The sequence below is a fragment of the Schistocerca piceifrons genome, chromosome 3 (assembly GCF_021461385.2).
Source record: "Schistocerca piceifrons isolate TAMUIC-IGC-003096 chromosome 3, iqSchPice1.1, whole genome shotgun sequence".
Lineage (NCBI taxonomy): Eukaryota > Metazoa > Arthropoda > Insecta > Orthoptera > Acrididae > Schistocerca > Schistocerca piceifrons.
The window spans coordinates 170,492,433-170,506,822 of record NC_060140.1 but is presented as its reverse complement, the minus strand read 5'-3'; the positions used below and the strand labels follow the sequence as shown (position 1 = coordinate 170,506,822).

General features: G+C 40.1%; 2 protein-coding genes across 3 annotated transcripts in view; one reads left to right on the top strand and one right to left on the bottom strand.

The window, feature by feature from the left end:
• Nucleotides 1–8,826, bottom strand: part of LOC124789405 (probable helicase with zinc finger domain) — a 150,668-nt gene extending 141,842 nt beyond the window's left edge. The window contains exon 1 of the mRNA XM_047256748.1: nt 7,936–8,826. Coding sequence (XP_047112704.1) covers nt 7,936–8,668 — 733 coding nt within the window. The 5' untranslated portion in view covers nt 8,669–8,826. The remainder of the gene's footprint in view (nt 1–7,935) is intronic.
• A 434-nt stretch (nt 8,827–9,260) lies between these two features.
• Nucleotides 9,261–14,390, top strand: part of LOC124788149 (E3 ubiquitin-protein ligase TM129) — a 56,201-nt gene continuing 51,071 nt past the window's right edge. The window contains exons 1-2 of one of the 2 annotated variants that reach the window (XM_047255297.1): nt 9,261–9,489; nt 9,622–9,808. In XM_047255297.1, the coding sequence (XP_047111253.1) occupies nt 9,291–9,489; nt 9,622–9,808 (386 nt within the window). In that variant the 5' untranslated portion in view covers nt 9,261–9,290. Of the gene's footprint in view, nt 9,490–9,561; nt 9,809–14,390 lie in introns of both variants that reach the window. The other variant, XM_047255296.1, reaches the window with a different exon arrangement.

Here is a 14,390-nt window from a genome sequence, read left to right as displayed (position 1 = left end):
GCGTAGTCGTTTGTCTACTGTTTTGTTTTGAACGGCCAGTGTCGGTTGGTCGCAGTTAGTGTGCTCCCTGCCGCCGTTGGATAAGCAGCTGCAGCAGCAAGTCGTATACTCCTAGCTCACTCATTTGTTACATAGTTTAATTCTTAATTTCTTTGCGTGTTTTTGGTACTTGCATTGTTTAATTCATAAATTTCGAGCGTATTATAGTATTTGAGAGTTGTAGCATCGCGTTTTAGTACCTGAATAGTGTAAATTCGCGTAGTCGTTTGTCTACTGTTTTGTTTTGAACGGCCAGTGTCGGTTGGTCGCAGTCAGTGTGCTCCCTGCCGCCGTTGGATAAGCAGCTGCAGCAGCAAGTCGTATACTCCTAGCTCACTCATTTGTTACATAGTTTAACTCTTAATTTCTTTGCGTGTTTTTGGTTCTTGCATTGTTTAATTCATAAATTTCGGGCGTATTATAGTATTTGAGAGTGTAGTGTCGTGTTTTAGTACCTGAATAGTGTAATTTCGCTTAGTCTCCTTCCGCCGCCGAGCAGTGTCAGCAGTGCGCAAGTAGCAGCATTACTGCATTTACTAGGCAATCTTGTATTTTAATAACCGTTTAAATTTTGTCGATTTGTTTGCGCTCTCTGTAGATTAGTTCAGACGTTCTTAGCAAAACAGTTTTTAGCATGGATAGGGACTGCAACTGCTGTGTTCGGATGCAGGCTGAGTTGGCATCCCTTCGCTCCCAGCTTCAGGCAGTGTTGGCTTCGGTCACACAGCTTGAGGCTGTTGCCAATGGGCATCACTGTGGGGGTCGGGATGGGGGTTTGTCGGGAACGGCCAGCTCGTCCCACGCATCCCCTGATCGGACTACGACTGTGGTTGCCCGGGATACTGCCCGCATTGAGGCTGATCCCTCACCTGTGGTAGAGTGGGAGGTCGTTTCAAGGTGTGGCAGGGGGCGAAAGACATTCCGGAGGGCTGAACGGAAAGCCTCTCCAGTTTGTCTGACGAACCGGTTTCAGGCTCTGTCTCAGGCTGATACTGATCTTCGGCCTGACATGGCTGCTTGTCCTGTTCCAGAGGTTGCCCCTCAGTCTGCAAGATCCGGGCAGTCGCAGAGGGTGGGCTTACTGGTAGTTGGGAGCTCCAACGTCAGGCGCGTAATGGGGCCCCTTAGGGAAATGGCAGCAAGAGAGGGGAAGAAAACCAATGTGCACTCCGTGTGCATACCGGGGGGAGTCATTCCAGATGTGGAAAGGGTCCTTCCGGATGCCATGAAGGGTACAGGGTGCACCCATCTGCAGGTGGTCGCTCATGTCGGCACCAATGATGTGTGTCGCTATGGATCGGAGGAAATCCTCTCTGGCTTCCGGCGGCTATCTGATTTGGTGAAGACTGCCAGTCTCGCTAGCGGGATGAAAGCAGAGCTCACCATCTGCAGCATCGTCGACAGGACTGACTGCGGACCTTTGGTACAGAGCCGAGTGGAGGGTCTGAATCAGAGGCTGAGACGGTTCTGCGACCGTGTGGGCTGCAGATTCCTCGACTTGCGCCATAGGGTGGTGGGGTTTCGGGTTCCGCTGGATAGGTCAGGAGTCCACTACACGCAACAAGCGGCTACACGGGTAGCATGGGTTGTGTGGCGTGGGCTGGGCGGTTTTTTAGGTTAGATGGCCTTGGGCAAGTACAGAAAGGGCAACAGCCTCAACGGGTGCGGGGCAAAGTCAGGACATGCGGGGACCAAGCAGCAATCGGTATTGTAATTGTCAACTGTCGAAGCTGCGTTGGTAAAGTACCGGAACTTCAAGCGCTGATAGAAAGCACTGAAGCTGAAATCGTTATAGGTACAGAAAGCTGGCTTAAGCCAGAGATAAATTCTGCCGAAATTTTTACAAAGGTACACACGGTGTTTAGAAAGGATAGATTGCATGCAACCGGTGGTGGAGTGTTCATCGCTGTTAGTAGTAGTTTATCCTGTAGTGAAGTAGAAGTGGATAGTTCCTGTGAATTATTATGGGTGGAGGTTACACTAAACAACCGAACTAGGTTAATAATTGGCTCCTTTTACCGACCTCCCGACTCAGCAGCATTAGTGGCAGAACAACTGAGAGAAAATTTGGAATACATTTCACATAAATTTTCTCAGCATGTTATAGTCTTAGGTGGAGATTTCAATTTACCAGATATAGACTGGGACACTCAGATGTTTAGGACGGGTGGTAGGGACAGAGCATCGAGTGACATTATACTGAGTGCACTATCCGAAAATTACCTCAAGCAATTAAACAGAGAACCGACTCGTGGAGATAACATCTTGGACCTACTGATAACAAACAGACCCGAACTTTTCGAATCTGTATGTACAGAACAGGGAATCAGTGATCATAAGACCGTTGCAGCATCCCTGAATATGGAAGTTAATAGGAATATAAAAAAAGGGAGGAAGGGTTATCTGTTTAGCAAGAGTAATAGAAGGCAGATTTCAGACTACCTAACAGATCAAAACGAAAATTTCTGTTCCGACACTGACAATGTTGAGTGTTTATGGAAAAAGTTCAAGGCAATCGTAAAATGCGTTTAGACAGGTACGTGCCGAGTTAAACTGTGAGGGACGGGAAAAACCCACCGTGGTACAACAACAAAGTTAGGAAACTACTGCGAAAGCAAAGAGAGCTCCACTCCAAGTTTAAAAGCAGCCAAAACCTCTCAGACAAACTGAAGCTAAACGATGTCAAAGTTAGCGTAAGGAGGGCTATGCGTGAAGCGTTCATTGAATTCGAAAGTAAAATTCTATGTACCGACTTGAAAGAAAATCCTAGGAAGTTCTGGTCTTACGTTAAATCAGTAAGTGGCTCGAAACAGCATATCCAGACACTACGGGATGATGATGGCATTGAAACAGAGGATGACACGCGTAAAGCTGAAATACTAAACACCTTTTTCCAAAGCTGTTTCACAGAGGAAGACCGCACTGCAGTTCCTTCTCTAAATCCTCGCACAAACGAAAAAATGGCTGACATCGAAATAAGTGTCCAAGGAATAGAAAAGCAACTGGAATCACTCAATAGAGGAAAGTCCACTGGACCTGACGGGATACCAATTCGATTCTACACAGAGTACGCGAAAGAACTTGCCCCCCTTCTAACAGCCGTGTACCGCAAGTCTCTAGAGGAACGGAGGGTTCCAAATGATTGGAAAAGAGCACAGATAGTCCCAGTCTTCAAGAAGGGTCGTCGAGCAGATGCGCAAAACTATAGACCTATATCTCTTACGTCGATCTCTTGTAGAATTTTAGAACCTGTTTTTTGCTCGCGTATCATGTCATTTCTGGAAACCCAGAATCTACTATGTAGGAATCAACATGGATTTAGGAAACAGCGATCGTGTGAGACCCAACTCGCCTTATTTGTTCATGAGACCCAGAAAATATTAGATACAGGCTCCCAGGTAGATGCTATTTTTCTTGACTTCCGGAAGGCGTTCGATACAGTTCCGCACTGTCGCCTGATAAACAAAGTAAGAGCCTACGGAATATCAGACCAGCTGTGTGGCTGGATTGAAGAGTTTTTAGCAAACAGAACACAGCATGTTGTTATCAATGGAGAGACGTCTACAGACGTTAAAGTAACCTCTGGCGTCCCACAGGGGAGTGTTATGGGACCATTGCTTTTCACAATATATATAAATGACTTAGTAGATAGTGTCGGAAGTTCCATGCGGCTTTTCGCGGATGATGCTGTAGTATACAGAGAAGTTGCTGCATTAGAAAATTGTAGCGAAATACAGGAAGATCTGCAGCGGATAGGCACTTGGTGCAGGGAGTGGCAACTGACCCTTAACATAGACAAATGTAATGTATTGCGAATACATAGAAAGAAGGATCCTTTATTGTATGATTATATGATAGCGGAACAAACACTGGTAGCAGTTACTTCTGTAAAATATCTGGGAGTATGCGTACGGAACGATTTGAAGTGGAATGATCATATAAAACTAATTGTTGGTAAGGCGGGTACCAGGTTGAGATTCATTGGGAGAGTGCTTAGAAAATGTAGTCCATCAACAAAGGAGGTGGCTTACAAAACACTCGTTCGACCTATACTTGAGTATTGCTCATCAGTGTGGGATCCGTACCAGGTCGGGTTGACGGAGGAGATAGAGAAGATCCAAAGAAGAGCGGCGCATTTCGTCACTGGGTTATTTGGTAACCGTGATAGCGTTACGGAGATGTTTAATAAACTCAAGTGGCAGACTCTGCAAGAGAGGCGCTCTGCATCGCGGTGTAGCTTGCTCGCCAGGTTTCGAGAGGGTGCGTTTCTGGATGAGGTATCGAATATATTGCTTCCCCCTACTTATACTTCCCGAGGAGATCACGAATGTAAAATTAGAGAGATTAGAGCGCGCACGGAGGCTTTCAGACAGTCGTTCTTCCCGCGAACCATACGCGACTGGAACAGGAAAGGGAGGTAATGACAGTGGCACGTAAAGTGCCCTCCGCCACACACCGTTGGGTGGCTTGCGGAGTATCAATGTAGATGTAGATGTAGTTTGGTGTTTGTTGTGTGGAAAGAAGTCTACTTTTTTTTTTTTTTTTTTTTTTTTTTTTTAAATTCCCCCTTTGTTGGGTACAGATATAACAGTGAAGTTCATGAGTATATCATTACGTTCTGAGATGAGTTTCTGCACATGTATGTTAGGTTTCACATTTGTGGCAATAACATGATGTTGATGAGAGTCCCTGCAGCTCAGGCCACGCACTGTGTGTGTGTGTGTGTGTGTGTGTGTGTGTGTGTGTGAGGGCACACACTCGTGTGTGGTGGCCAACGTAGGTGGTATTACCAAAGGCTTTTTTTGGTAAGTAATTTTTAGTTTGGTTTTATTTTACGATAATCGTGATGTTTTGTGTGTTGCATATTAATGGTAGGTCGTTTGTGTTTTAATTGGTGAAGTGAATAGGGGGTATTTGAGTTTTTGGGGTTTTGGGTCCACTTTTCAGAGCTGTAGGTGATTGGGTTTTTTTAATGTTGGTGTAGCAGAATGCTGTGAATTAATTTTTTTATATATTATTTGTTTTGGTGTGGTGCAGGGTTCTTTTATTGTTGTATATTTGGCTTGTCCCATTAGTTACCCCCCCTTTTTTTTTGAGATGTTATTGTGTCATTTTAAATTTTGTTCACATTTGTTGACGTGTGTATGTAGTGATGCTACTGTCATCTTGTATACCATGAAAGTAGTCATTGCCACCATACTGATGACATTATGAGCCACAGCAGACAAGTGGAATCAGATGCTTCCATAATGTCAGAATATTCGATACTAGTTATTGGCTTTGACAAGTGAGAACAGAGACAATTGTTGTAAACAACATGACAATTCCTAAATGAAATTTTTGCTCTGCAGCCAAGTGTGCATTGATATGTAACTTCCTGGCAAATTAAAACTGTGTGCCAGATTGAGACACGAACTCAGGTCCTTTGCCTTTCGCTGGCAAGTGCTCTGCAGACCTCGTCTCCTACCTTCCAACTTCAGTTCGTGACTTCGTCCAGCACCAGTTAATGTGCCAAGAAGTTTCATATCAGTGTACACTCCACTGCAGAACGAAAATTTCCTTCTGGTGACATTCCCCAGGCTGTGGCTAAGCCATTTCTCCGCAATACTCTTCCTTCCAGGAGTTCTACTCTTGCGAGTTTCAGAGGAGAGCTTGTGTGAAGTTTGGAAAGTAGGAGATAAGGTATTGGTGGATGTACAGCTGTGAGGACAGGTCATGCTTGGGTAGCTCAGACAACAGAACCCTTGTCCACGAAAGGCAAACATCCCGAGGTCAAGTCTTGGCCCAGCACACAGTTTTAATCTGCCAAGAAGTTTCAACATGACAATTGCAAAGTGACATCAATAGCATTTTCCCCCCTCAAACGGACTAAGCTACAGATTAGACTGTCATCATAACCAGGGTTTTTCTTTAACATCTGTTGGCTTTGTTCATTCACAACTAAACTGTCACCTTCCAATTCAATCTAGATCTTTGGCTAAGCTACAGATCAGAAACCTTATCACAACAGATTTTTTGGCTTCGTATTTCTGGGCTTAGTCAACTAATAACCAGAATATAAAAATATGCACCAAAAGGTGATGTCACAGCAGCCATTAACATTACATCACTGGTCAAACTTGACAACAGATATCAAATGTTCCTCTCAGCCCTAAATACGTAAGCAAATTGAAAGCACAATCCTAAAACTTTAAAGTTATATGTTTTCACCCTTGCCATTCTTTCAGTAGGCCTAAACAATCTTCATATGACAATGAAACTTTCCGGTCAAAATCGGTATGCATGTGACATCATATGCTACCAATATGTTCCAAAAAGTCGCATATAAAAGTGAACAGTTTTTCAAGCTTCAAACCTTGGGTTCTATTGGTGATAGGACGGAAGGTTCAAGCTTTTTGGACAGACCTTGAGGTAAGGAACATTTTTATACCCAACAGAAGGATAGTCTTACTCTAACCATCCTACAGCACAAGGCCAAAATTATAATATTACACTTTTCTTCCAGTTTATGCAAATGGAGCCAATTGGTTGGTTATTTTTGCATGGCTGCAATTTTCACAATATGTTCTTAAGATCACAACCTCTAACAGTCTTGAAAATTTTCTTGATATCTTTATCCATTTCTGAGATACAGAGGTTCGATGTTACCCTCCTCATACACATAAAATATGAACATAAAATGCAGTATACATTGAAAACATATGATGCACATGGAGAAATATTCTGTAAAATGTCTCCTTATCATGAAAAGTATTTTGGGAACCCCATGGTGCATGACTAAAGCACACAAAAAACGTTTGTTCACATAAAATCCAGTCAGAGGTGTAAAACTAGTTTTCATTATTCTGATTTCACATGCGTAAACTATCTAAACTTAAAGTTTTTCTCATATAAGTGACACGTCCTACTGTAGCAGCGAAAAGAAGAAAACGAGCAGACAAATGTTCCTATTGGAGTACAAAAAGGGTGAATATGCTCCTTTTTCTAAGATTCTGACTGAAAAGTAGGGTACCAGCTGCCTCAGTCCTCAGCACTTTCAGGGCCTAAAAATCTTCCAAAAAACTAAGTATAACAAAAAACACAATGTTATGCGCCATATAACTAAGTAAATCACAATAACAATACATAATTCCATAATAGGGCAATTAAAAATTAACTGCACTACATAACCAAATGAACGACCAATGGAACCAAGAATTAAACAGGTAAATTGATAATCAACATTGGTTGTTAATAAAATAGTTACAAAGCTTGAAATATATATGTTTATGTGTGTTAATAAAGTCTGTTGCTTGTTTAGTGTTCATTCTAATACTAAATGTAGCTCATTTGCCACACACTCAAATGACTCCTGAGCAACATAATAAAATTCTTTAACTTTACGTCATTTCACAACACTAGTTTCAAATTTATTTACTTGCACTGGTAGGCATTTTCAGGTAATTTGCTGAAGTAGAGAGAGCTATGACATTTGTAGCTTTTATGGTTCTTTGGCAGCCCAGTGTATGGAAAATTGTATGTCCATTTCTTTTGTTGTGGTCATGAATTACCCACCTTTGGTCAAATTTACTTAGGTTTTCTTTAACAAAGAAGTAGATATACAGGCTAGGTACTATCATTATATTTAGTTGTTTGAAATGATCTCCATACGATTCACAGAGTTAAAAGTCCTGTGATGCTGCTAACAGCCTTCATTTGCCATGCAAGCACTATTTTTAAGCCTATGAGACTACCTCAACTCCCTTTAAAAATGGGTATTAAATCAGTTACATTTGAACAATAATCTCTAATGCAAATAGGATTTGTTACCTGTAAAAAGGATTCAGTCAAGAGAACAAGATTAAATCAAGAGAAATATATTTTCTGCTCATAATAAAAACATAAATCTATACATACCTTTATTAATTTGTTGAGACTGAGTTGACGATCTGGCACATTCTGTAGGCAAAACTTCCACTGTTTGCTTTCCCCTTAAAGGTTCCAAAGTAAATGCAGGTACCAAACCATCTTGTACAACAGGATGCTGTTCACTCGATTCAGCTAAAAGTTCTACGGGATGTTTCCTGCTTCTTCGTTGTCGATCAACCACATCCAAACCAGGCCAATTTTCAATTTTTGTTTCTACACAGGACTCTGGTTCCAATCTTTGTTGAGGCGGTACATGTTTGTGATTATTTGTTTTCTGGCCCTTCACCATCTGAAGCACAATCCGAATGCGTTCCAAGACTTTCGCTGCTTCTTGAAGGCTTGGTCCTCCAGTACTTGAATCTACCCATTCTCTTGCTGCTGTTTCGGCTTCAGAAAATTTATGCAAGGAAAACAATGCATGTACCAAGCGACGTCTCGCTCTTGCTCCATTGTGATTTACAGTATCGGTATCAGACGTGAGTTTGATTATATGTCGGCAGTCTGAAACAGTTAATTCATGCAACCCGAGTTCCACACAACATTCGGAGCGTGCTAGAAGAAACGATACAACTTTTTCTTTTGGAGTGCCTTTGTTCAGTGCTGAAAGCAAAAGTTGATCAAAAAGTTCCTTAGCATTAAACCAGTCTTTCCGACGTACGTACTCATGAGCCTGTAGCTCTGGATCATTCATATCTGACGCTAAAGGCCTAGCATTTGCCATACGAGTATCTTCTTAAACATCCCGTAACATGACAAAAGCGGTAAGATCAAATTAAGGCAGTAAATCCGCTGTTATAAATTTCAGTGTGTAATTATTTCTTGCGGATAACACAAACGTATACATTTTACACATTTTTTACTCCAAACAACATTAATTTAGTCACTGTGTGCCACCCACCATATCATCAAACCGAACCTTACCGCCATCTTGATCATATATACACTGATTCTCAAATACAAACTTGTCAAAGATAATCAGAGACAAAGTAGACATCTACACGCTAGTTTTGCATCTTCCCCTTCTACATATACATTACAAAAAACTAAAAATCAATACCCATTAGTCATTACTAGACTGACGCAAACTGCACATTGTTTGTTCTGTTCCATACGTTACAAAGAATATTGATAGTACACGTAAAACTACGGGAGCAAGAAAGTACATGTCCCCATAGTCTTCAGTACCAAAGATAAAATGTAAACATATTCAGATGAATACAATATGCTCTTCAGAGATCTTGTGCCAGTACGACTACAAACAGAGTAGATATTTATGTTTTCGTTCAACGTAGCATAACATCTCTGATGTATGTTTTGTATATAATTGTATATAGTTTATTGTTATGGCACTTCATTTGTTCACGCTCTTCTATATTGCTGTGTCCATCTGTTTTATTTATCCAACGAGTGCGTTCGTTTATGCAGGACTAACTGTCGAAGAGCTTTTCAGTAGCTGGCTCGGTAGCGAGTTTGAAAATTTTGTTTTATACCATATTCGACGTTCATCTATAACTATACTCTCCCACTCACTTTTACCGTTAGGTATGCGGTATTTGTCAATTTGCAACTGCCAAATCTCACTTGACATTGAGTAAATGTTTCTATTTTTTTTAGGTTATGTGGTGGGTTTATGTCTGTTTATCACTGAAGACCTGCATTTGTTGTTCTTTGAAGGAGGATACTTGTGGAACATTTTTGTAATTGCTTCAGTACTGCTACCTATAGCAACAGCATGTGTTATATGGGCGTGGTGGAAAGACAACTGGAAACGACATCCAATTTGCCAGACGTTGAGGTTATTTGCTACCGAAAATACAGCCTGGGAATCTGTAGCATCAGATATAAACTTGGAATTTAGAAGGTATTCAACAATCCTAATGTTAACGTATAACATCATCGGTACACAGTGCAATCGTATACAATAATTTCTGATTGCTGACTATAACAAATATAGTGGCGATCTAAGGCCTCTTATAAAATGCTATAAACTACTGTCCGTCTTTAGAAGAAACTCGCAAAGGATCACCTCGAATGAAGTATATGTGGCAATGGATTCTAAATTTAATGCATTTCTAATTAAATTTATCTCTGCCATAGAAACTGAATTATAGCACAAGTAGTAGAAACCTTGAGTAGCAAAGTCATTATCATGAAGCAGAAAGTCAAAACTGTACAAAATAGTCATAATAAGCACAGAAGTCAAATTGCTTTCAAATTGTATAAGATATTTATCTTTATTGAAAAGTGCTATAAAAAAAAGTATTAACATGTCATATCAGAGATTTACAATTCTGAAAATAAAATAAAAACAATATGAAGTGTAGTTAAAAGGAAAACAGGAAACTCCCATCAGGGAACAAGATGATCTTGTATTTAAAGATATGATTAAATGGCCCATGACCCTAAACTTAAAACAAGTCTAACAATCAAGAGCGCCCATTTTATAGCTTATGAGGAAGGGGAGAGGCTAGACTTGTAGGTATACTGTATTTTAATATTTTGGAAGATGAATGGTGACTTGTAGGTAGCCATAAAAACTGTCATCTCTGACCATGTTGAAAACCTGTATAATGCAGATTTTCAAATCATTTTCTTGAAAGGAATGCAGCCATCTTCACTACAGGTTTTTCTTTACTCGAGAACTATGGATGGGCCACCGCTCTCAACCCCACCCCCACCCCCCTGCCACAGGTATGGCCACTCCTGCTAACAGTCACTTTCTAAGCAAACTGGGAAAGTTCGTATAGTCAACTCAGAAAAGAAAGGTCAATCCAATACATGTACCCCATGCATTCAGTCAGTTCAAGATCACTCATAACTTCTTCCAGGGAATTCAGGAAAATATTTAACAAAATTTATCATTCCCAGAAGAATATTAAAAATTATATTCTTCTGATTTAGCTACTATACTTGGTCATATGTTTAATTCATCACTTTCACAAGGTACCTATACAGGCAAACTAAAGTATGCTTATTTTCCTTCAAATGAAGTAAGACAGATATTAATAACTATCAAGACATTTTGCTATTGACTACCATCTATAAAATATTTGAAAAGGTGATGTATGTAACAATGAATGAGTACGTCTACATCCCAAAATTTAAGATTCTGACTCTGTCACATTTTGGATTGCATAAGGCCTCCTCTGCTGAACATGCCATCTACTATTTCACTGATCATGCACGACAATATGAAAAGATTTCACCTCTTTTTGTGGTCTGTCTAAGCCATTTTGTTGCACAACATTATGTTGGAGGAGCCTGAAGGTATATGGGGCCATTCCGTGTAAATTCAACCAATTTGAGAAAATGTTCCAGCTGATAGTCTCAGATTTGACTGAAATTTTGCACACCAATGATACCAAGTGTGGAACACTCATGTACAAAATTTTAACTTCCCCCTCGTGTACAAAGTATTAGTTTCCCCTACCAATTAGTTTCAGAATTATGACTTGTGAAATAAGGTGGTGTGACCCGGAAATTGCAACCCGCATCTGGCAATCTATCTTCAGACCCAACTTCAGGTTTTAATAACTTTGGAATTATTCCACACAGTCCAGTGAAATTTTTACAACCTAGTAACATCCACTTAGAGAACACACTCTATTAATCAAAACACCAACAACATATTTCTGAGGAAAAGTAAAAAATTCCAAAATGTGATTAAAAATGTAATACGTTAAAAGGTACATATTGTAGGTGCCCTCTATGCCAAATATAATTCACTCAAAAAGGGTATAATTTTTTTGTGGTAAGCTTAATGTGGCCTAAACACAGAGCTCATCTTGCCAATATCAGTCACACAAACAGTGTTACATGCACACAAAAATACAAAAATTTGAAAAATCACCTAAGTGTGGTAGCACAAAAGGGACAAGTGATATCCAAGCCAAATTTCAAACACTGCATAACTAGACCATAATATAATATGTGGCAAAATTTCAACTTGTTATTGCAAGGCATTTGTGTACAATAAAAATTGAAAGAGATGTATTTGGTTACATTTCTTTTAACACAATTTAGCAAGTAATTGTGATGATGCAGACAGCTTGTTTCAGATAAAGCTGCAGCAATTGTTGGGAACCATTAGGCAACAGAAATTTTAACAATGGTAGTTTTCAGGGATAGAATGAATCATTGTTAGGCAGGAACAACAAAGGAAACAAGCAACAATTACAGGTTACTCATGTTTTTAAATTCTAGTTCAGACTGGTCAGTACTGTTGTGGAAAGTCAGTATGCAGGCAGAAGTGTGTACTAGTGGTGCTTTTGTTCAAACAAGTTGCAGTATTGGTGGAGCACAAGCATCTGAATGTCATAAAACAACACATGGAACAAAATGTGACATTCGCTTTGTACTGTGTGATCTGGATGAATTGGACCAAGATTTGTTGCTATGGAGATCCAGGATACACCCTGTGGGCACAAGAAGTACAGTTCCAGGAAACTTTAGTGTTTGTTATCATCATATGAAAGTGTTTCTGGATAAGTATTCTTTCTTACAAAGAAGTTGTTTTGATCAACTTCGGAATCATAAGAAGACAGTGAAGTGTAGCCTCAGAGAAAGTGATATAAAATCAGTATTGAAATTGAATCAGTGCACGGGACTTAACATGAAACCAGGACAAAAGTTATGTTCCAGGTGTGTTACACTGCTAAAAAATGAAAAATATTCTGATAATTTACGTGACAGTGATGAAGAGTATCAGCCACCTACAACCTCAGTGGATGAGCAATTAAATACTTCAGTGGCTGCTCTTGGTTTGTCTCCCATGAAGACACACAAAGTTGGGAAGAGAGACAGGCCCAGCTACAGTAGAAGAAAACTACAAGAAGCTCAAATGGAATTAAAACACAAAATAGCTGACACACTAATGGTGGAAGAGGAAGAACTATCTGCTCCAAAGGACCAGAAATCATGCCAGAAATGCTCTGATTTGGACAAAATTGTACATGATTTGAAAGAAAAATGTGCCATATCCACATTCCAGAAAAAAGTACCTATTCTTACCCTTGCACCTTCCAGCTGGTCTATTGACTACACTGCAATGGAATTCAGTGTTTCTACATATATGGTAAAGCAAGCTAGGAAAATAAAAGCAACCCAAGGAGTGCTTCTACAACTTCAGCAGGCTCAGGGTAAGCAATTAAGTTCAGAGATAAAGGTGCTGGTGTCGGAGTTTTATGAAAATAATGACTACAGCTGAATAATGCCTGGAAAAAAAGACTATGTAACAGTAAAAATGGGAAATGTACGTGTACGGATGCAAAAGAGACTGTTGCTATACAACATATCAGAACTATATGTAGAATTCAAGGGAAAGTATCCCAATACCAAAGTAGGTTTATCATCTTTTTTCAATCTTCGGCCAAAATGGGTTGTGCCTGTAGCTGCAAGGTGCACACACAATGTTTGTGTATGTGAGACCCATCAAAATGCTAAGCTGATGTTTGCTGCTCTAAAGGATTCTGGTCTGGATTATAAAGATGCAATGAAGCTACTAGTGTGTGACATCAGTTCCTACCAGTGCAAGATACACAGGTGTGAAAAGTGTCCTGGTATGGAAAATCTAGCAGAACACATGAATAACAAACTGTATGGCGAACTCCTTATGGATGACGATGAACTTGTTTCTTATAAACAATGGACACACATGGATCACACAAGTCTTGAAGCAAAGCAAAGTACAGTGGAAGATTTTGTTGAAATGTGTTGTCAGAAAACGGACAAACTGACCACACACAACAACAGCACAGTCGGCTTATCTCCAGTTTTGTAAGGATAATTTGAAACAAGATGAAATATAGTAATACTAGACTTTTCTGAAAATTATGCATTTGTAGTTCAAGATGCCATCCAAGGATATCATTGGGACAACAGACAAGCAACTCTCCAGCCATTTGCAATTTACTATAGAGGTGAATCAGGTGATGTGTCTGTCATGAACCTATGCGTTTTTAGTTACTGTTTAATTCATGATGCCATTGCAGTTCATGCCCACATTCGCACTGTCATGGCATATGTGAAAAACAAGCTGCCTCACATACATTTTGCGAAATACTTCAGTGATGGGGCAGCCAGACAGTACAAAAACTGTAAAAATCTCAAAAATTTATGCATGCATTACCATGATTTTCAGATTCACACAGAATGGAATTTTTTTCGCAACAAGTCATGGTAAAAATGTATGTGATGGTATTGGAGCTGCCATTAAGTGCATGGCATCACAAGCTAGTCTGCAGCACCCTAAAGAAGGTCACATTCTAACACCTCTTCAATTATTTACCTGGGTACAGAAAAATATCTCTGGCATACAATTACTCTATGTTTCGGAAGATGAGGTGAAATCAGTCGAAGAGTTGCTAAAAAGCAGACTAGAACACGTAAAAACTATTGCAGGCACAAGGACCCATCCAGCGGACTCTGACAATGTGCAGATGAGC